We start from the raw sequence: 22739 nt of genomic DNA, 5'->3' as shown, positions 1-22739 counted from the left end.
CTGCTGGCAGGGGGGGCAGGGGGAATTTTATGACGGGGCTTCTTGTATTCTCTGGACTTGTAACGTTTAAGCAGAGAAATAACCTTTATCCTTTTGGTTATGCTTGCCTCTGATTGTCTAGATAACTTGCATTTGAGTGAAAGCAGGATTTACTGTATGACAGAGGTGGTTTTCCCCAACCCCACCAATCATACTTATTTTTAATGTTGAAGACCGGGTCTGAAATCAAACGAAACTTCCATTTTATCAGGCCTTTTGCTGATTACCGTCTCTGGGGGCACTTATAGACAAGACACTTAACTTCTCATTAGCATAGCTTACTGTGTAGTAAGCATGTGAGTCTACACATGCACATGCTTCCTATGCAGTAAACCTCTCTAATCCTGAGTAAATCTGCTACCTGCAATTGCAAATAGTAAATTTATTTGAGATTAGTAGCGGTACAGTAGCTGTCATATAGATGCCTGACCAGAAGCAAAATCTGCTCCCAGTCAGTCATCCACCAGGGGGCAGGAAATGGCTCCCTGCCCCCCCAGGAGCTGCCTGCTGCTGGGGCAGGCTCCACCACAGGAGCCTGGGCGGGGACTGCCCCTGCAGCAGGAGGCTCCAAGGCCCCTGCTCTGAGATGGTGATCAGGGAGTGGGGGGGGGGGGCAGCTTGGAGTCCCTTATCTCCCAGAAGCAGCTGCATGACCACAGGGATGCTATTGGAAGATGTTTATCTCCCATCAATGACCCCACAGTCGTAGAGCCAGCACTGGGAACTCCCTGCTGGCAGGGGCTGGGGAGTCTGTTCCTTGCCCAGCAATGTGAGTGCAGAGCTTGGATGGGGGGGTGGGGCAGGGAGCAAGCTGTGGAGCTTCTTTCCCCCCACAGCTCTGCATTCATGGAGGTAGATGGGGAAAGCTTTCCAGCCCTGCCTTGAGTTTCCCAGGTGGGGACAATGTCCCTCTGCCCTGGCAGAGGTTCCAGCCCCCAATCATGATCATGGAGTGGGGCCTGGGAGCTTGTTCCCAGCCCCCAGTTGTGATTGTGGAGCTGGGGCTGGGAACATGCTGGGAGCTTGTTCCCAGCCCCTGCTCTGCAATCATGGATCAGGGGTTGGGCTCTCCCTGCATGGGGACAGTCCCACACCCACTCTAGAGCTGGCTGGGACCTGCCACACCCCCAAAGCTCTTTCCAAGCCGTTTCTTAATCATTCAATCAGGGCATGGGGCTGGGACCTGCCCTGACCAGGACAGTTCCCAGCAGGCCCCAGGCCATGTGGGGAAGCATGTGCAGCCTGGAGGTGGCTGAAGACTGTCCTGTTTTGGTGAATCATAGAAAATTAGGGATGGAAGGGACCTCAGGAGGTTACCAACCCCCTGCTCACAGCAGGACAGTCCCCAACTAGATTATCTGAACCAAAGCTTTGTCTAGCTGGGTCTTGAAACCTCCAAGGATGGAGATACTTCACCACTTCTCTGGGTAATCTGTACCAGCAGTTTACTACCCTCCTAGTGAGAAAATTATTCCTAATATCTAACCTAAACCTCCTTTGCTGCATCTTGAGACCTGTTCCTCCTTGTACTGTCATCTGCCACCACTGAGAACAATCTAGCTCCATCCTCTTTTGAACTACCCTTGAAGGCTGTTTATTAAATCCTCTCTGTCTTCTCTTCTCTAGACTAAATAAGCCCGGTTCCCTCAGTCTCCCCTCAGAAGTCTTGTGTCACAGCCCCCTCACCATTTTTGTTGCCCTCAGGTGGACTTGCTCCAATTTGTCCGCACCCTTTCTGTAGTGGAGGACCCAAAACTGAACCCAGTATTCCAGATGTGGCCTACCAGTGCTAAATAGAGGGGAATAATTATTTCCCTTGACCTATTGACAGTGCATCTACCAATGCAGCCCAGTATGCTGTTAAGTCGTCTTGGCAACAAGGGCACACTGCTGGCTCATATTCAGGTTATTGTCCACTGTAACCCCTTTTTCTGCAGAGCTGCTGCCCAGCCACTTAGCTGCCAGCCTTGATGATCTTATGGGTCCTTTCCAGTCCTTCTGTTCTTCTATGATTCTGTATCGGTGCATGGGATTGCTTCATCCTAAGTGCAGGACTTTGCACTTGTCCTTGTTGAACCTCACAAGATTCTTTTTTGGCTCAATTCTCCAATTTGTCTAGGTCACTCTGAATCCTAGCTTTACCCTCCAGCATATTTGCTGCTTCCCCCAGCTTGATGTCATCTTCAGACTTGCTGATGGTGCACTCTATGCCATCTTCCAGGTCGTTGACGAAGACATTGAACAAAGCTGGCTCCAGGACTGACCAACTCAGAGCTGGCTGTAAGTCCCCAGCTGACTCTGGGCTGTATATGCAGACTTCCCTGTGCAGCCCAGGGCTGGCTGGGACCTCTCCCAGTCAGGGGCATGTCCCAACCCCATGCCCTGATTGGGTAATCAAGGCACAGGGCTTGCTTTGAAACAGCTCCAGGCCTGCCCCAATGCAGCCCCCTGCCCCAGTCCGCCGCTGGGACCTGCCCCTCCCCTGAAGCTCTTTTCAAGCCGCCTGCCCCTGATCAGGGAGCCAGAGCCAGGAGCTCCCTGCTGCTGGGGCAGGGGAACATTGTCCCTGCCTCAGCAGCAGTCAGTCCCCTGATACATGGAGCTCCCCCTGTTGGTGGCAAGCACCCATTGCAGGACTGCAGGAACTTGGTGCAAAGAGCAGCAAGTCTGCACCCTAATCCCTGCATGTGTAGATGCCTGCCTGAAAATGCTTATTCCCAAGCAGTTTATACCAGAGTAAAATTAGGCCAGAGTAAATGCACGGATAGGCATACCCAGCATGTAGTAAATCTCAATCTTCTTCATGAGCCAATTTACTCATGCTCCTGAACCTGTTTGTTGAGTGTTTGGATGTGTATGCTTGTTACCGTAGCAACTTGCAGGGGTTAAAATGATTGTCTGGGAGTGAACCAAAAAGAACAACAATTTAAAGTCTCACAGGGTTATTTTTTTCACCATGACATGAGGAGAATAAGCAAATCTCCTTTTCCCTCTGGTGTGAAATGCTGTCATGTCTAATAATTTAACATGCCCGTATTTAACTTGACTTTGGACTAGTAAAAATGCCAAATACTGGTAGTTTGTTGCTGAACTACATTGTAACAAGCTTCTTTTGTTGCTTTGTATTCATGTGAAAGGGACTTAAAGGGGAGCTTTTCTGTTGTTTAGCAAACACTAACATTTAGAATTGTAAGTACAAAGTTAAAATGACATCAGTCCCTACATTCCAATCAATCCTTTTGATCAGTGTTGTTTAATTTATTTTTCCTTTATTTCAATCTTGATTTTTCATTCCAGTAATATTTTTGATGATATGACATATTGGGATATGGAATATTGGTGGTGTTTAATAAATTGTAAGAGCAAGGAGACTTTTTTTTTTTTTGGTAACCATTTATGTTTATATTTCTTTAGCACCACCTAGTGGACTATAAACCTATCTCGGTTGATAAAACAGTTCGTCTTAATCAGACTGTGCAGCAGATTACAGCATGCATTTAGCAGAACTGGGTTTTTAAAATTATTTTTAAATATGACTGTTCTATTTAAATTGAGCGTGTCACCAGGACTGCAACAGAAACAGGAGATTAGCAGTTACTTGGTGGAAGAGCAATACTGTTAAAATACAACTCCTAGAATGCACAGAAATATTATTTCCTATTGTATGTTACACTAATTTCCTTTAATATGCCAGTCCAGACCTGCTTGCTTGTTTCTTCTGCTGGTTATGCTCTATCTTTTAGATGGTATACTTTTTAGAGTAGGGCTGTCCTTACAAAGCTTACAATATCTTTGTGTAGTGCCTCAGGCAGTTGGACTCAGCTTGGCTGTGGCTTTTTAGGTGTCCTTGTAATAGAAAAGTTTTAAGTACCAGCAGCAGTAGTAGTAATGCATTCTGAAATTGTTACTCAGGCAAAATGTTCAGGGACCAGTCTTGGTAAGAAATTCAGGCTGTGACCCTTTGAGAAGTTGTTATTTTTGTTTTAATTAAATTACCCATGGATAGAAAGCGAGAGAACAGCCCCGAGTAGTGTTCATACAGGGCACATCTACATGAGACTCATTAATGTGCATTAGCCTAATTTAATGCACATTGTGGGCATGTGTCTACATGTGCACACCCTTAATGTCCATTAAAATGGTGAAATTAGGTTAATTCCACCTAACTTTGATACCTGCCAAAGCAAAATTAGTTAGAGCACATTAATGCATGTATAGATGTAACTTTAGTGCCAGGTCTGCCCAGCCACTAGGGGCACATGGGAGGGCTGCTGGCAATTGGGACTAATTTTAGTGCCAAGTACACTAACTTTAGTTCCAAGTCTCTGCATGTGTGGACGCACATAAAAATTGCTTAATGTGCATTAAATTTAGTTGCGCTTAAATGCATGTATTTAATGCATCCACAGAGGAAAAGGAGTGTCAGCCAACTCCAGACACTGTTCCCAAATCCCTGGGGACTATTGGAAAGGGATGAATCCAGAGACAGGTCTGCTATGTGCATCATCTGGCACTGGCAATTAATGAGGACTCTACTAAGAAATTAATGAAGCCTGTGGATGTATTTCTTTTTTTATAGCTGCTGCTACACCATTACCATCCTTCCACTTATTAGATAAGGCAGCAAGTGGGTGGAAATCCTTGATTGTGTTGCTCCATTAAAGCCATTGTACATTGGCAGTGAAGGACTGGGTCACTGTAGCTCTAATCATTGAGGGAACCCCAGCATTTTAAAAAAATACATTGATCAGTTTGCGGTAATTCTTGTGCATAGGCATAATGCTGTTTTGCACAGGTTCTCCCCAAGCCAATAAATGGCTTTTATTTATTTTTATATAACTAATAGAAGTAAGTCTTTTTACATTTCCAAAACCTACACTTTGAGAATTAAAATGATTAGCTTTCCAAACCAAAGAAAGAGCTCTTGAAAATAAACATTAAACTTTCCTTTTTTTATATAACTTTTTAACACAAACATGCTTGTAATAATTTTATTTTGCTTCCATGCTGTGTCCTCATTTTGATATTGTGTTGTAACATACACCCTGCCGATAAGACTCAGTTTTTTCTGATGGGAAAGAGAAATGTGTGTTTCAGTTTTAGGAGTTGTTTGAGACCGTGCAGCAGTCAGTCAGATGTATATGGGGATCCAGCTAAAAGGATGAAATTCAGTTCCCAGGAATCTCACAGCCTCCAGTGAATAAGAGTAGGATACATAAGCTCCAAAAAGGCTATGGACATTTAAGCCAATGTGCTTTAATGTATTGATTCCTGTTTCAGAAAACATTTTAGAGATGAATGGCATTGCTGGATGCAGGAAGAGAAGAGGTTAATACCTTGAACCAAATATCGACTAGCGTTTAAGAATTTTACAAAAACATTTAACATTTTGTTTCTTGTCCCTTGTAGCCCTTGGATTGTACACAGTAAATGCAACTTATGGAGATACCATTATTATGCCTTGTCGTCAAGAAGTACCAGATGATCTTATGTTTGGAAAATGGAAATATGTAAGTATAGCTTACCTGTAACTTAACTGAATTGCTGTTAGCATAAGATTTTCTTTTGTACAGTACAGATTCAAATCTGTGTGTAAATGGACTCCTCAGCAGTTGAGAACAGTGGGAAGCACATAAAATTAGCCTTATGTGCAATGGAAATAATTAAGGAGTACTGTGCCAGGCTGCATTACAAATCTGGTATCTTTTGTGAAGGAGGCAACCTTTCTGCTTTGTAATCTTTTTCTTTTTTCTGTTTTCTTTACTTAAAAAAGAAAAAAAGTCTGCCTAAAGCAGGAAGTGAGTCAGAGCTGTGAAAAGTCTTTCTCCATATTTTGTTGATCTGTTGTGTCATGCTGTTTCATATTTCAGTGTATTTTAAATGCAATGAGTAGTGCAGAGTAGGCCTTAGTCAACTCATGAGTTAATTTTACTTTGCAGCTTATGAAATAAGAGAACTTAAAGAAACATGGCAGAGGTGCAGTAGAGGATGCTCATATTGCTTTGACTGCACAGACAACACAGTGTACTTTGCCCATTGTTAGAAAATGTCAATCTGTAGTTCATGGCACCTTTGCATGTCATCTGAGATGAAAAGAATAACCAGCACAAGAGACTATATAACAACATTGAAAAACTACACAGGACAAACCACTTAGAATAATGTTAACCCTTTGTTTTTCTCAAAATGAAGTGAAAAAGAACATTGTTCTTCCTTCTGCAAACTTGATTTATTATCTATGGGGAACATACTTCCAAAACTCTTCTCTCATTTTCCAAACTCAGTGTTTTTGTTTTTTTTACCTTCTTTGACAAATGTTTTGAGGAGGAGCAGTTTCATTTTGCTAGGGAGTGTGACTAAATGACCTGAATTTTTGTTTTGCTATTTTGGCCTAGTCTTTATCTAGGTAATTGTCCCCTATGCCGCCCCATCCCATGGTGCTCAAGCAGTAGATTCGAGGACAAACAGGATCTACAGCTCTCAAATTTAAAGTAGGAAAGGTCTGCGAGAAATCCCAGATGGTCCCTTACAAAATGTGCCTCTTTCTCCATTCCCATTTTTGTGTAGGGAAGACAGAGGGGCCCTCTGAGCTCTAGATCTTTCTAATCTAGTGGTGCCTTTGGGAATTTCAACTAGGGTTCACTGAAGCATTTTTGCATTTGAAATAAAAATACAGAAGATGACCAAAATATATTTGTCACGAATAGCTTGACTTCTGGGCTTTTCTTTGATAGGTGGGAAAGAGCTGCAGTTTGTGAAATAGCAAGACAAAGAGGAATAGAGTATTTTTTCCATCACATCAGGACATCGTATGTCCGGAGTGGACAAATATTTAATCCCAGAGGCCGCACAGGAAGTTTTGATGTGTTGTTGCAGGCCAGGTCAGCACCCCCTCATCCTCCACCGCAACAACTTGCCATAACTCCCTATGTGGGATGGAGCTGTGGAGAGGCAGGGAGCAGTGTTTGGGAGTGGGACCAGCAGGCAAGGCCAGGCTCATGGGGTGCTGACACCAAGGGGCTAGGACCTGGGGCAGAACTGCAGTCCCCTCCCTGCACACCCCTACCCTGTCTAGGGTTTGTTGGGGGGGGTGGTATATGTATGGGAGGGAAACTGCCTGGGTGCTATGCCCTGGGAGCCAGCTGAGGGAAAGGGAGGAAGAGAGGGGGCAGAGGGTGTGGGGTGCATTCAGTGAAGCTTGTCTGGGTGTTACCGGTTTTCTGTGGGTGGAAAAATGGCAGCCAGGGGTATTTTAGCTAAAGCTTATCCGACTAATTTATTAATCAAGTCTACTCCAATGCGCTGCAAGTACAGCATGTCGGAGCAGCTTTGCTACATGTGTATAGAACCACACTGAGATGATTCATTTTCTATTGTAATGTCTTGGGAGTAACCTTTCCAGCCCGAGGTGGGCCTGTCCCTAGAGAAACAAGTCAAGATTTTTGTGTCCGTCCTGATGCGTGCTGAGCCAGATCTCTGTTGGTTTATTCTATGATGTATGAATACTCTGAAACTCGCATGCATTGTGCTTGGTGATCTGTCATAAGGACATTCCTGGGGTGTGATATCTCCATTTCCATATGAGAGAGAAAATCAAATCCTGCAAAACACAGCTTGTAATTTGGCCTCTTATGAATATTAATTTACTGTGTAACAGTTCTGTGCAGAGCTCTCCTTTTGATATTTTCCTTTTTTTAAAACTGCAACTGCATACTGATTAAGTAAGCGTGTCTAGAAAATGATACGATGCCGATTATCCTGAGTCATATAAATAATAACATTTAATTGTATATATATTCTCGTGCCCAGAGCCCTCAGGGTGTTTTAACAAAAAAGAAACTAAAAACTAATTTAGAATAAAATAGGCAGTTATGCCTGATTAAATCCCACAATGGGAGCTAAGACTGAACATTTCTGACAAACAATACAAGCTGTGTAATACAAACTGTGTAAAAACGACTGGCTTAAAAAGAAACTGAAGCCTTAAGCTTTACTTCGACTGCTTCTGTTCTAAATGTCGTCTTGTATAGAAAGCCTGGACAATTCTGTAGCCTTCAGCAGAAGCTCTGCCTTGGTCTACAGCAGGATGCTGCCATGGGAGGGTGATCATTTCCAGTGCTGCTGGCCTTGAGTCCCAGTATGTGCCACACAGTAGGGTCTTAAAATAGCCCTTTGTACTTCTGTAGGGTTAGGTGGATGGTTTGAATATCACATTGAAAATTTAATAGGAGATTGGAGGTGAGGGGGGAAGAATTTTAAATGTTGTCTTTTTGCAGCTTTTAAGACTTAATATAGGAACATATTTGTGTATTTATACAAAATAAATTCATTATTTCTTATTTTAGGAAATGGCCAATGAATCTCCAGTATTTATCGCCTTCAGATCATCAACAAAAAAAAACGTGCATTATGATGATGTACCAGACTACAAAGACAGGTTGAGTCTCTCAGAAAATTACACTTTATCCATCAAGAATGCAAGGATCAGCGATGAAAAGAGATTTGTATGTATGTTAGTAACAGAGGACAACGTTTTTGAAGAGCCTACGATAGTCAAAGTGTTCAGTAAGTAACATTTGTACTAACTACTAATAGCATTTGGCTCTGCCTGAATCATTAAATTAGGGGTTCTCTGCTAAGAGAAAGATGAAAGCAAAAAGAGGAAAATATATTAAACTGAAGCAATGACTGAGATTAGCAGGTTTCTGCTATAAAAAGGCTAAACTATCTCTAGCATCTGCAAAATGGGACTCCCTGTAGCCTCAGTATTTCACATGCCAAAAGTGTCAGTTTACAACAAAAGGAATTTCAGAGCTTGCTAATGAGTTACTTGTATGTGCAGATTACATAATTTGGCCCTAGAAAGGAAAAATGTAAAAAATTAGATCAGGAAATTTTTATTAGTTCAAGTGGCATATTAGCATTTCAAGAAATATATTTAAATATCTTGCAGCACCTGTCACAAAGCAAAAAGAAAGCCTGAAAGAAAGACTGAGGAACAGGATACTAGCCAAAAATCATAATTTGTCCCCTCTTGCAAGGCAAATAGGAGAATTTTTTTTTTTTTTAAATTCAGCTTTCCTTATTCTGAATCTCTGTTAAGAGCCATACATATTTCTTTGCATTCTGACTTGTGATACCACTTATACTTAATATATGGCTTAGACTTTCAAAAGTGAGTGTCAGAGTGGTTGGCTCAAGTCTTCCCAGCTCAACACATCATTCAGATTCGACAAATCCTGAAGCTGCTAGAAACAAGCCATCCATAATTACTAGTCATTACTGAAAATCTTGCCTGTGGCATTTACATCTGTGAGTAGACTCTCAGACTACAGTAGATTTCTTCCCTGCCTGGATTTCTAATTTTTTCCCCCATTTGTGCACTCAATGCAGTGCACATATAATGTAAAATCAATCCAACGTATTGCCAGTTGTAACTCCAAGCAGGAAAATAATGTCAGGGACTCTTCAGCATTAACCTCATGCTATCTTGGCACAATTTTGTCAGTGGTATGATCTGTTAGAAGTGGGACATGGAATCAACAATAATTCTCCTTCCCTTGTTTCACTTTGTTTGACTGCAAGAACAATTAAATTAATGACAGCAGGGACAAGTGTGCTCAGAACATGCATAGAAAACATGTAGAGTTTTTGCAATGATGTGATAAAGAACGATCATGGTGACTTATCATGAAGAAGTAAATTTGTAGATGAGACTACTATCTGGTAAACAAAATGCCAAGTAGTTAAAATACTCCATAAAATACAAGCAAACACAATGTTAACTCAACCTTGTTGGGCACCCTATATTTTTTATGGTGTCTGTAGGAATTCTGTTTGGGCTAGGCTATAGTTATGCTAAGCTATAGTAAGCTACAATGCTGAAAATCAGTACAGGAGAAAGGGGACTCCTGAGTGGTGGATGACCTAATAAAAAAGAAAAAAATGCACTAATGAGCAAAAAGATACAGAAGGTAGTATGAAAACAGTAGCTCTAAACACAGCCACCCCTAGGGGGGTGCAGAGCCTAGGACATAGCAGCCTGTGCAGGGAAGGGGAGAGTGGGGCGAGCAGCCAGAGCTGGTAGTGGCAGCTATGGCGAGGCCTATGTGGCATTGACCAAGGGGCCCCGCAAAGCGTGCAGCCCAGGGCAGTTGCCCTGATTTCCCGCCCCCCGGGTTGGCCCTTGCTATAGATGTAAAAGATGGAACTTACTGATGAGAGTGCAGGTATGTGAATCTGGCAGACAAAACAAAGATGAACATCTTGACAGAGAGAGAAGAGGGGGCACCAGATGCGGGGGCGAGGAGGGGTGAGGGTGGGTTACACAAGTATAAATACAGGAGTGAGGAGACCTGTCCCTCTTAAAGACCTAGGGAAGCATGAATAATGTATAATGTCTGTACCAACGAAGGATAAGCTTCTCCAAGTTGGACTCAATGTTTATGAGACCAACTGGTGTGCTATTTAACGACAATAAACTCTTCTGAGCCGTTGTCACTAAACATGTATTCAAGCTGTGTTTTCTGCCTCGCCTTTGGGATCTGGAAGATGCACATCTGCCTTCCAGAACATAGACTCCACTACAGACTGCTGTATATCAAAAGCAACAACAACCAGATAGCACCTGAGAAAACGCTGGACTCTTTAGAACGGTGTCCTTATGTAGGAATAAAAGATTACATTTAGCAAGAAATTTAAGAATAGAAAACATGTATGTAGCATGGGTGATTTAACACTGCCACTAAAACTTTTATATCAACCTATTTATGCATTTAGTGTTCCTAGTTCTGTATAAATCTCCCATGGAGCTTCTACATTTCTTGACCCCTCCATATAGCCACACTGCACAAACCCTGATTTCAAATGCCTGAAATTCAGATATGTCCCTTGAGGTTTGAGTTTTTCAGGCAAGCATTACAGCCTTAGTCACAAGTTAATCAGCTAGCACAGCTAACAAGCTTTACAGGTTGTACAGAAAACACCTGCTAAGTTTCATTTGCTAGGTCAGGTAACAACCTCTGCCAGCTTTCCTGGTGTATCTTGTTAGCATCTTCATTTGGAGCTAAATGGCCCGAGGAGTTTCCAAGGCTTATCAGCAGCACAAACGGTCACAATTTTCTTGCTTTGCCATTTGACCTCTGCAGCAACCTCATTTAATCCCCTTACAGAACAGCAGAGGTGCTAGTGCAAGGTATTAAGTAGAGAAATAAGTGGCTGGCTGTAGTTAAAACTCTCACAAAGTGTACTCTCATGTTATTAAGCCCTGAGCATAAGATTTCCTTCTATTTCAGATCATGAGCTTGTAAGTTGCCTGGCAGCCAATGAGCTCATGTGTAGTAACTCATTTGCATGCACACGTGCAGACCTGTTGCTATAGGGAACTGGCAGAATACACTGCTTCCTTCTCATCTGCAGCAGCATCTGCAGGAGGTCTCCGAGTCGGAGCTGCCTCCTAGTCCTCACACTGGGTCACACAAAGCATTGGAGATAGAGGGAAGACACCAGAGGAGGCACAGCACGTTTTAAATTTCTTCAGTTTTTATCAGATTGGTGATCTAATGCTGTGAGAACTAATAATTTCTATTTACAGGATCCGTTGTCATGAGATAAATGTGTAAAGAGTAGATCTGGCAGGCTGAGCAGGTGTTAAAACTTACCGTCCCTGCCAGTGCATACAGAAAATGGGTTAACCTGCTTTTTTAACAAAACACTTCCCTCCCTGATGCCCACACAAAAACCAACATTACTTCTACTTTAAAAAAATGCTCTAGTCTTTTTTGTGTTTGAGAACAACATGATGGTTTTCGATGCCTGGCTTTGTTTTTGTTTTTTTTTGCCTCCAGCAAGTTGTTTGAAAAATCCAAGTAAATAGGTTCCTCTATTGGGTTTTGTCTTTTGATCTGTTGCTTTTTGTTTTGTTTGGACTAATCTTCCAAGTGCAGAAAAATGTATCTGAATATATAAAGAAAAGAGCTCAGAGTGGAAACTGCATTTCTGTATTTGTAGTAGGCTCAACTAGTGTGACCATTCAACTACAGATTAATAACTTTTGTTTGCTGCTTTGTTCTGTTTTTATTGAAATTGTCAAGATGGTGTGAAAAGCATTTGGAACAGGATTACTAGTGTTGTTTGATAGAAGGTTTGATTTGAAAACAGCACTGCAAACTGTGTGTGTGTGTGTGTGTGTGTGTGTAATATATGCATATTTAGAAGCACAGAGGTAAAGTGCAGAGACTTTCTTTGACTGCATAAGCACAGATACTTTTTTCCTTCCATCTTGTAGGAATACAGTGTCTTGGAGATAAAAATGTGCATTCCAGGCTTCAGGCCAGAGTGAATTTTACCAGACAAGCTATACCATCTCAAGAAAATAGTGTTTTATAATGGAAACGCTGGTAGATCCTCAGTTCTGGCAGCCTGAACAGTGTAACTACAATAGAAAAGAATGAATGAGATGACATATTGGTACTGAACAGAAAGTTTGTTTTTAAAAGAGATAGTCAAGTTTTAAATCAAGTCCAGTTCTGAAAAATGAAGTAAAATAGTTAGATACTACACTTGCCTCTGTCACATGTACCCCCACACATTAAGTGCAACAAGAGTAGGTTAAAAAACTTAGAAGCAGGCATTTGATTATTTTTTCTTTAAAATGAGAAATCGCATCTGCTTTAATACCCATATTAAAACTGTTTTTCTATATGACTATTTAATCTTTATCAGTTGTTTTTCATTTATTCTATTTGTTCATTTATTCGCAGTATACATAAACACATTAACAATAATTTTACGTAGTCATGAAAAAACAGGTCCATTTAAAATGCAACCTGTAATCTGTGCTTGATAAAATTTCAAGTAAGAGACCTTTTTTCCTCATAAACCCACATACCAATATCTAGATGGGAGCAGTTTTTATCACTATGTTATAAACCCCTGAAGATAAGGTTTAAGAATGAAAACAGTATGGCTCTCACGTGTGCTCCCAGTCCATGTTGCTGAATGTTTATCTTGGAAAATGTAATCCTTTTATTTAAAAAAAATTGAAATTTTGCATTCAGAGTTACCTGTACATTTTTTTTAATAGAACGACCATCTCAACCAGAAATATTGCATCAAGCAAACTTCCTAGAAACAGAGAAGCTAAAAATGGTAAGTGGTTTTTTTGTCTCAGACCTTGGGACTGACTCAAATGTTAGTTTTGAAAAATACTCCAATGTGCATTCTGGACTGAGTACCATGTGCATATGTGGACAGGGACCAGTGTCTTGAGTACAGAGGCTGAGATTACAGAACAAACTATTCATTCTCGTAGGAATAATAACAATGTGTTAGAAAAGTGTAATCAGCCCTCAGATACTTAGAATTATGGCTCAGCCTTGCCTTGGACAACCATTTATCACCACCCTCTTCCCACCCCACTTAATACAAATCACATGAATGATTTTAAGGGGAAAAATTGATTAAGCATTTGTATGTTATTGGTTTTTTTTTAAATGACAAAAAACAGTGCTTAATATTTCTTATCTGTTTTGCAGCTTGGGGAATGTGTTGCGAGAGACAGTTATCCAGAAGGCAACATTACATGGTACAAAAATGGAAATGTTTTGCATCATGATGCAGGAGGTAGGTTTAAGCCATGAACTACAACCATGGCCCTACAAGCATGTATGTGCGAGTAACTCTACTTATGAGTAGTCTTAATTGAATTCAGAGTTTTATTCCTGTGAGCAAAGCTACTCAAATAGGGCTGGGAAGAAGGGTAGTATAGGTTAACAAGTCCATTCCTATGCTACTGCAGGCAACCACATTAGATAAACAAGCTTCATCTTTAAATTTGTGTTCTTGGCCCCTCTTCTCCCAGTGGAAGACTGTTCCAGCCCTTCACCCTCTGATGATGAGAAATGGCCTTTGAATTCCAGCCTAAATTTATTCATAACCGCTTTACACGCTTTGCTCTTGTGCTGACGTTGTTCTTTAGCTTTGCTAGGTCTTCTCCTTCTTGGTATTTATTCCATGGTGCATTCAGAGGGCAATGTCATCCTCTCAGCTGTCATTTTGCTATGTTAAACAATCAAGCTTTTTTAGTCTCTTCCTGTGGAATACAAAACATGAGAATATGGAGAATATCTTCAGGATTAAGGCTTAAGAGTGTCTTGATGTAGTTTGGGGTTTGTTTTGGGGTTCTTTTAAATAACTGTAATGTTTCCAAAGTATTACATACATCTTTACTAAAGTTGAAGATATTTTTAAACAGTCATAGAAAATTAATGAGTGTTGTCCCCGTTCCCCCACAGAGACAAACAAAAACAATGGAAAGCATTGTCTTGACCATTGAATCGTGTTTGCACTGGGTTTTCTCAGATTGGCCAGTGACTGTACTGGGAAGAAAGCTGTTTGTACAGCCTCTACTGTGGGAATATAATTTAGGATCTAGGGAAATAGGGCTAAAGGGACCTCACAAGGTCATCTAGTTCATTCCTCTGGTCAAAGCGGGAGTGTCATTGACTAAGCCATCCTAACCAAGTGTCTGTCCAACCTACTTTTGCGAAGTCCGAGGATGGAGTTTCAACAACTTCTCTAGGGAGCCTGTTTGAATGCTTGACCACCCTCCTAGGCAGGAAGTTCCTTCTGATCACCAACCTAAATTTCCCCTGCTGCAGTTTGAGGCCATTACTCCTAGTTCTGTCTGCGGTAGCCACAGAAAAAAGCTACAGCCTCTCTATAATTACCTTTTTGTCATTTGAAGACTACTATCAAATCTCCCCTCACTCTTCTGTTCTCCAAACTAAATTATCTTAGTTCTTTCAGCCTTTCTTTCATAAACCTTGCATTTCCAGGCCCCTAGTCATTTTTGTCGCATTGTACTGGACTCTTTCCAATATTTCCACATTTTTCTTGAAGTGTAGGACCTAAAACACCATGCAGTACTCCAGGTGAGAGGCCTCACTAATGTCAAACAGAGCAGAAGAATCGCTTCCCTTTTTGCATGTGACACTTCTGTTAATACAACCCAGGATGTTGGCTTTTTTTTGCAACAAGAGCATGCTATTACTCATATTCTTCTGATGGTACTTACTAACCCCAGGTACTTCTCTTCAGTAGCCTAGACAGTCAAATTAAGGAGTCTATATTCCTGTATGCACTTATTCCATCCCAAGTGCAGGATTTCACACTTGTCTTTGTTCAGTCTCATCTGGTTGACAGCAGACCATTTTTCCTATCTATCCAGGGCCCCTGGAAGAAGTTGCACTTAAGACATGATTAATCAGCTAAGTGTGTCTTTAGTAGATAAGCCACAAAATTATTACACAGAGTACACATTAATAATTTTGTGTGTGGTTCCGATCATGCCATGAATGGAACATGTGACCAGTGTGCTCCCAGGGCTGAGAGTGCCAGTCCATTGATCAGTGGACTTGGCTTCAGGAACAGCAGTCAGTTGACTTGTGCTCCCAGCCTCAGAAACACATGAGGCTCTTGATGATTTCATGTGTGTCTGTACGTCGGGGTGCCAACCAGCTGACCAGTGATCCCAGCCATGGGTGCTCACCAGAGCCCTTCAAGGCTCAGCTGCACTTCCAAGGTTGGGGGTGGCAGTCATTTGCACCAGGCACCCAGCTTGCTACTTGTCAGTGTAGGAGGAATCCAGGATTGTGATCCCGGGCTCCCTTGTACAGACAGTAAGGCAAGATTAGGATCTCATCCACAATCCCACAATCATGCCTCCTGCCAGGCATGTGTGTCATAGTAAGAGGTACAGTTTTTGGAATTTAGATCAGATCCCATTTAATTGAGTATCTGTCTGCAGTCCAGGTCACTCTGGATCCTAGCCTTGCCCTCCTGAATGTCTGCAACTCCACCCAACTTGGTGTTATCAGCAACTTAATATATTGCTTGTTTGAAATGAATGTTGTGTATTCAGGTGCCAAGCAGCAGGAACGAAAGTCATACAAATATTTTTTTTAAAAGTAGGAAAGGTAATATGTATAAAGAGCAGATAATGAAACAATGTCATCATTTTTCAGCTGTGGTCATACGTTTGGAAAATACAGTGGACAGATCAACTGGACTCTTCACTATGACATCATCTCTTCAATATAAACCGAAAAAGGCAGATGCTAAGGCACAGTTTTCCTGTAGTGTGACATACAGTGGACCATCAGGATCAGAAACAATACAATCTGAACCACTAGTCTTTGATGTTCATTGTAAGTTATAGAATTACTCATTTATGTTCACTCTGTAGAGGAATAATATTCATTAATGTGCTGGTCTTCTTTTCCCAGGTAGATCAGAGAACATTTACAAAATTGCAGGAATGTGCCATTACTTTGTGAAATAAACCAGAAAAGTGATGATTTTAGACAATGGATATAATAGCTGCAGGCAGAACAACTCTCAAGTTATCTGGGGCTCTTCTTAGACCATGGACAATGTGCAATTTTTGAAGCACTTCCAGTGCTGCTGCACTTCAAAGTGCTTCAGCCACAGATACACACACTAACTGAATGTGCACACATGTGACATAAGAGCACTTCATAATTATAATGGCAAAGAGCAGTGTGCTGTCCAACCAGGAGGTTTGCTTGTCTTGCAGCTCCACTGCCCATGTGTACAGGGAGAGTGGGACAGACAGCCACTGAGCACTTGTCTGTGCACTCTGTCTCTAAGCTCCTGATTCAGAAGCAGAGAGGAATGCAAGGATTGTTGCGCTCCAGCCCGCAAGAAAGCACTCATTGGCTGTGTGCCCCGCTTTTCCCTTACCCTCATGTGGGTGGGGAGAGCAGAGCATGGTGAGGGATTCAACCCCCTGTTGTGCTCTGTAAAGCATGCACAATTAGTTGTTGTTTCATCCTGGCTTATTTTTAGGGTGGCTCATCAGGGTTATTTTTTTGAGTGCTTGTCCTTTGAAGTGCTTCAAATGTTACAGCTGCCCAGAATCTAACTCTGCTTTCATTGGTATTAGAATTCTTACCATTATGGTGGTCCTACCAAGGAGAAAATACTAGCTAGCAATAGTAGTAGTAGCAGCTAGTAATATATTTCAATCAATGGGAATTTCAAGAACCACTAATAGTCTATGGCTGAATATACTGAATCCAGAATAGTTTAAATAGGTGATTGGAACTTGAAATACCATATGAGGTTTAAAGATGGTGTCATACCTTTTGCCTTATAAATTGTGCAGTAAAATAGTACCTTATTATATATTACTTTCTGCAGTTGCACCAGAATACTCAAATGTATGTTTCTTAGGAACAAACAGTTGGCCATGAACTAGTAGTGCCAGAGACAATGTGGGAAAACTGTGTCCAAGGGAGCCCTCTGTTACCCTTCCCCCCAGCCCTTGTATTTTCAGCAGCAGCTGGGCAGTGTCACAGAGGACAAGGTATTCTGGGAATTGTAGTCCTCTAGAGTAACAGTGGAGTTTGCTGCTGTGTGGGCAACTTTTACCTCTCTTTTTTTGCCTCCAGATCCCATATTGAGAGGGCAAAAAAAATTGCTGATTTTGGCAGCAAAAATGGGGTCAATTTTCCCCTACAGCAGCAGACTCCACTGCTGTTCTACAAAACCACAATTCCCAGAATACTTTGCACTCTGTGATGCACCTGCTGCTGCTTACAGCTGGAAAGTGCAGGCAGTGTGCGGGATGGTAGGGTGAGATGACCTCTTCCCATCCTTCTTACACCTCTTCTTTTCTTTTATGCAGCCTCCAGGGCACATATCCTACTTACCCACCCCAGGTTACTCAAAAATCATTCTGCTTAAAACAAGTTGGCTTTTCAGTTACTATCTTGCAGTTCTATCATAAGTTGAATTTTACACTTGATTACAACACTATTTTTTTATAATGTAGGAATTATGTAGCTAACAATTTCTAACTTGCCTTAACTGCACAAGGTCCTTGCATATATTATTACTCACCAAGCAAAGTATAGTATTACAACCCTTGCTGAGCAAAGGTATCAGGTGACTGTCAAGAACATTAGCTAGACAGTACTTGGCAGCAGGAGGTGTCAAAGAACTGGAGCTTCTGACAGTGTGTGAAAGCCAGCAGGTCATGGTAGAGAGGAGAGGAAAACAAAGGACATTCAAAAAAAAGTGCAGGCAAAACTTGATTTCTTTTGGTGTGCCTCAAATGATAGCTTGAGTCCTAAAAGAGGTGGGTCCTGGTGAGACCACAGCTTTTGTCCAGACATCTGCTGTCACTTTTAAGTGGACTCAGCTGCACAAGGTTAAAAGGCATAGTACGCTTGTTTTACCTTCCTAAGTTAACGACTGCCACTGGGAATAAGTGGTCGCTTAATACTTTTATGTTTCCGAATAGACCTGACTCTCAGGTGCTATATTTTTCGAGTCATGTTGAGGACCTTGGGCATTAGAAAAAAATTAAAACGCTCATCTTCCTTCAAATACATTCACTAATGATATTGTACTAAGGTAAGTGCGAAATAAGAGGTTACTTAAGTCCAATTAGCCTGGCTTGCAACAAACAGATTTCCATTTCAGCTTTCCAAAGTTGACATTCTCCATTACAGCTTTGTAATGTGGGCTTTTCCTTAATACACTGACATACAAAAAAAATAAAATAAAATGTTGCCTGCACTTTTTTTTGAATGCCCTTTGCTTTCTTCTCCTCAATACTATGTGCAAAATACACAGAGCACTCTAACGTTTTAAAGTCCAAGTATACAAGGTAATGAGAGTTCTGTTCTGCTGAGACCAAGAGGACATGAGTTCACCAAGCACCTCCCCAGGATCAAACCTTTAAAAAAAAAACCATTACCTAAGCCGTCTGCATAATATACTGGTTCAGTCTTGAGTACTTGGCGGAACAGTAATGCACATCATTCCAGATCTTTGCATCTAAGGAAAATGCCCTTTTAATCTGAAAGGGGAAAGCCACAGACTAGAGAGAACTTTGTATATGATTTCTTGGGCTCTCCACCTGCTTCTCTCTCTTGAGGTAGATGGCATTAGAGCAGAAGGATGCCATTTTGGCCTACTATTATTAATGCATCTCTGCAGTCTCAATGGAGTTCTTGATTTTTCACTTTTCTAAGTGAAAGCAAATTCAAACCGTGTGTCCCTATAGGTGATTCCTCCCTACAAAGTGATGGGTAAGATGAGCTGTGTGGTAATCACTCATTACCTTGGGAAACTTGTGAAATATTCCAGGGCCTTCAGGCACTCTTCCTAAAACTAAAAGTCTAAGTTTGCTTTCATCTCATTCTTTTTGTGTCATACAGCAGTATGAGATACAGGGATGATTGCAACAGCCCCCCACCCCAAGGCTGTAAATAATTCCCTCACTGAGTTTCCAAAGGAGGAAGAAAATCAGGATACAATTAGAAATGCTTGGAAGAAAATAAGTAGGGAGCCAATTTGCATCAATGTTATGTCTCCCCAAACAGTATAACATCCTGATGGGCAGGAACTGTAGAACAGTCTCCCTATCCTAACCACCATTCTCAGGCACCAGTCCAGCTAGCTCGCTGTGAAGATGATTTGCCCAGACTCATGGAATTTCTATACTCAATACAGCTTGAATCAAGGATTGGTCTGATATGAAGGGAGAACAAACAAAAAAGAGCTCTTCCCAGCTGCAGCATGGTCTATGCTACAGAACTGATGTGCACTCTGCATTAAAGATTAAAAGACCATAGCTAGCAAGTGTATTAATTCCTGTCCCACCAGCAGACAATTTAATTAAGATAACTTCTTTATGCTGCAGTCTCTAGCTTCCTCCAGAGATGGGCAGTATCACTGTGCTGCTAATTAGCCAACAAGAGGAGAGTGGGGTATGCACCTGATAAGTGAAGAGGAGTACATGACAGCCTTACAATGCAGTGCATTTTCTTTCAAATAGATCTCTAGTTGGTGTAACTTCAGTCCTTATTTGGAGATGCACTTGAAAGAAAATAAGATTTTGATGCTTTTGATTGACTAGATGGTCAGAGCTTGCTATAAACAGCATTCTCCACTGATGTTAGTTGATTATGTTGATAGTGAGCTCTCTTGTTTTTGTTTTTAAATTTGGTTCAGTACTCTTAATTAGCTTCTCTCATTATATTTCATTTTTTTTCTCCAGTGGAATTTACTGCATCTAAAAAAAAAATATTACAACTCTAAATGGGAGACTTCCCATATCTTAGTTAGTTATTTGCTTTCAGAACTGTCATCAAGATCCATCATGTTTTACATTTCTAAGAGCAACTAATCATAAAATAAAACACCAGCTGCTCAGTTTAAAATACAAAATGAATCCTATTCACAATGTTAACAACTTTCTGTTATTTCATAATAAAAAATGTTTTCTTCTCCTATAAAAGTGTCCCTGTTGTTTTAAGTGGGAACCCACAATCTTGCAAGGCCCTGACCTAACAGAGAAGTCTTATGCTATACTCTGAATAATTCTTAAAATGCAAGATATGTCTAACACTGCAGTCTACAGCATATCAAAATGACCTGGGGGATAAATTGTCCTGTGCAGAGCTCTGGACTGCTTATGGTACTTGAGATAGCTTTGGGTATTGCTGTGCTACTTTGCAGTCTTTGTTGTAGACATACCATCAGGCTCCAGGGTACAGCTGTAGAGAGAGAGCTCCAGAAAAGAAGAGTAATTTAAGTAAAGAACAAAGCAGAGGTAGATGTGTAATAACTTGGATAACTGGGCTCTAGATAATGTACACAAACTGAATTGTACTTAGAAGTTAGGAATCCCAGAAAAGGCAGGCATACTGAGCATATGCTGATACAGCAGGGTCAGAACGTCCTGAAATCTTACAGTGGACTGACCACTTCGGGCATCCAGGGTTGGCAGGGCAGTTCACATTTCTTGCTGGTTCAGTCATTGATGCCTGTACTGATAGGACCACGAAGGATGTCATGTCAATATTGGTGGTGGTTTTGTGATGGAATTACGGATACGTGGGGCCCAGGTGAATTGAGCTTGCTGTTAAGTACTGTCCACCTCCAGCCTTTTGATTCTTCAAAATTCAAGTGGAGGTCTTAAAGGTATGCACACAAGGTAGAAGTTGAAGAGCAGGGGGAATTCTGGCTTCATGAAGGGAGGTGCTGTATGGTCACTTTGTCCTATTCCTACCACAAAGCAAGAACAACTAAGGTGTTTACGTATGACCTAAAATATTTTAGAAATTGATTTAATGCAATGAGTGTAATCTCAATGTTGAAGTTAGAGTTTAGGAAGAGCTTTGCATCTGGTGCAAACACTGCTAGGTGAACTTGTATCAGTTACTTCTATGCAAAGTAAGGCTGCTTTTCCCAAAGGAGGTGCTCCCCTCTCACTAATTTGATTTATCTATTCAGCAGTTTCTTTCTGAAGCCTCAGACTGTTCTGCAGTCTAGCCTTATTTTTTTTTTTTTTGGTCTGTTTAACAAGTCAGAGCAAGAACAGGCACACAACAAGGCTGACAACTTGGCTTTCATTTAGCATTTTGGGGCACATCTAGTGCCATACCAATCTGTAGAACTTGCTCACATTTTTGAATGATTATTCATATTTTATATATATTTGTAGCAAACTGAGTCCTACAAAGTTATGCCAGATTTTTTGTCAATTTAGAAAATAAGCAAAAAACCCTTGTTGTTGAACGTGGACCCTGTACGTGTTCTCAGCTCTGCTTCATCCCAGACATTATAGGAGTCATCATTAATAGGAGATCATTTATGGATTTAAGTAACAGGAGGAGTTATTTAGCCTTTATTTTATTACATAAATCTGGTTTGCTGTATCCAGGGTTTTGAAAACTATATTTAGCACTCTGCCTGGGAGGAGCTGGGATGAGTAATAAGTGTTAAAGGATACTCTTCATTTTAGCTTTGCTTTAAAAAAAATTGCCAAAGAAAGATATAAGTTATCGTTCAACCTCATTGAACATGACAGAATTTTGCTATATTTACAGTTCTGTTGACTGTGTTAAGGGTCTTATTGAGTCCACCAAATCCATCTTTCTGAAAGCTACACTGCTGATCAGCATACAGAATAGCCTTGTGAGTTGCTTAGCTCAGATTTCTCTTCAACATTAGTGAAAGGGGCTTCCAGGATTAGCTATTTTTGTGGCTGCTGCAGTTCCTCTAAACAGCAAGCATCATGTAATGCAGTTAAAGTCTCATGTAATGAATTCATACAGTGAAATTGTTCCTACTGGTCTTTTTTACATGAAATAATTATGGTCATTCCTACTTCAGTTATAGGCATTTTGCTAAGGAAAAATTGATTTTTATATAACTGAGTTTCTTTGTAGTTTGTTCTAACAGGATTAGTACTCCATATAGGAAGTACCTATTAACTTCAATCCTTCTATAAAAAGAACCATTTATGCAATTACCCTCACCTGCTTCATGAGAAAATTGTGTATACTTTGGACATTTACATTGTGTGCACAGAGTTACCTTGTACTTTGCAAAAGCTATTAACTTGGGTCCATTATTTTTACAGATCCTACAGAGAAGGTGACAATTCAAGTGCTGTCACAAAGCAGTACCATTAAAGAAGGTGATAACATCACTCTCAAATGCTCAGGAAATGGTAACCCCCCTCCTCAGGAGTTCTTGTTTTACATTCCAGTAAGTATTACCTTACTGCTAGTGCTTAGCTACAATATTCAGCGTCATTTCTTCCTATTGACACTACTGCATGTCTGAAACAAATTTTCATATGCTTGAATAACAAACGA

At 41.0% G+C, this 22739-nt stretch overlaps 1 protein-coding gene across 2 annotated transcripts in view; it reads left to right on the top strand.

Annotated features, from left to right (window-relative positions):
* ALCAM (activated leukocyte cell adhesion molecule) overlaps positions 1–22739 on the top strand; it is a 174913-nt gene that overhangs the window by 117737 nt on the left and 34437 nt on the right. For both annotated transcript variants that reach the window (XM_090058270.1, XM_090058261.1), the window contains exons 2-7: positions 5449–5549; positions 8385–8604; positions 13124–13188; positions 13575–13662; positions 16065–16247; positions 22502–22629. In XM_090058270.1, coding sequence (XP_089914396.1) covers positions 5449–5549; positions 8385–8604; positions 13124–13188; positions 13575–13662; positions 16065–16247; positions 22502–22629 — 785 coding nt within the window. The remainder of the gene's footprint in view (positions 1–5448; positions 5550–8384; positions 8605–13123; positions 13189–13574; positions 13663–16064; positions 16248–22501; positions 22630–22739) is intronic.

This window comes from Crocodylus siamensis, chromosome 1, assembly GCF_052110815.1.
Source record: "Crocodylus siamensis isolate JL-2025a chromosome 1, ASM5211081v1, whole genome shotgun sequence".
Taxonomy (NCBI): domain Eukaryota; kingdom Metazoa; phylum Chordata; order Crocodylia; family Crocodylidae; genus Crocodylus; species Crocodylus siamensis.
The sequence above is the reverse complement of the archived record's forward strand: the minus strand, read 5'-3'. Positions and strand labels throughout refer to the sequence as shown.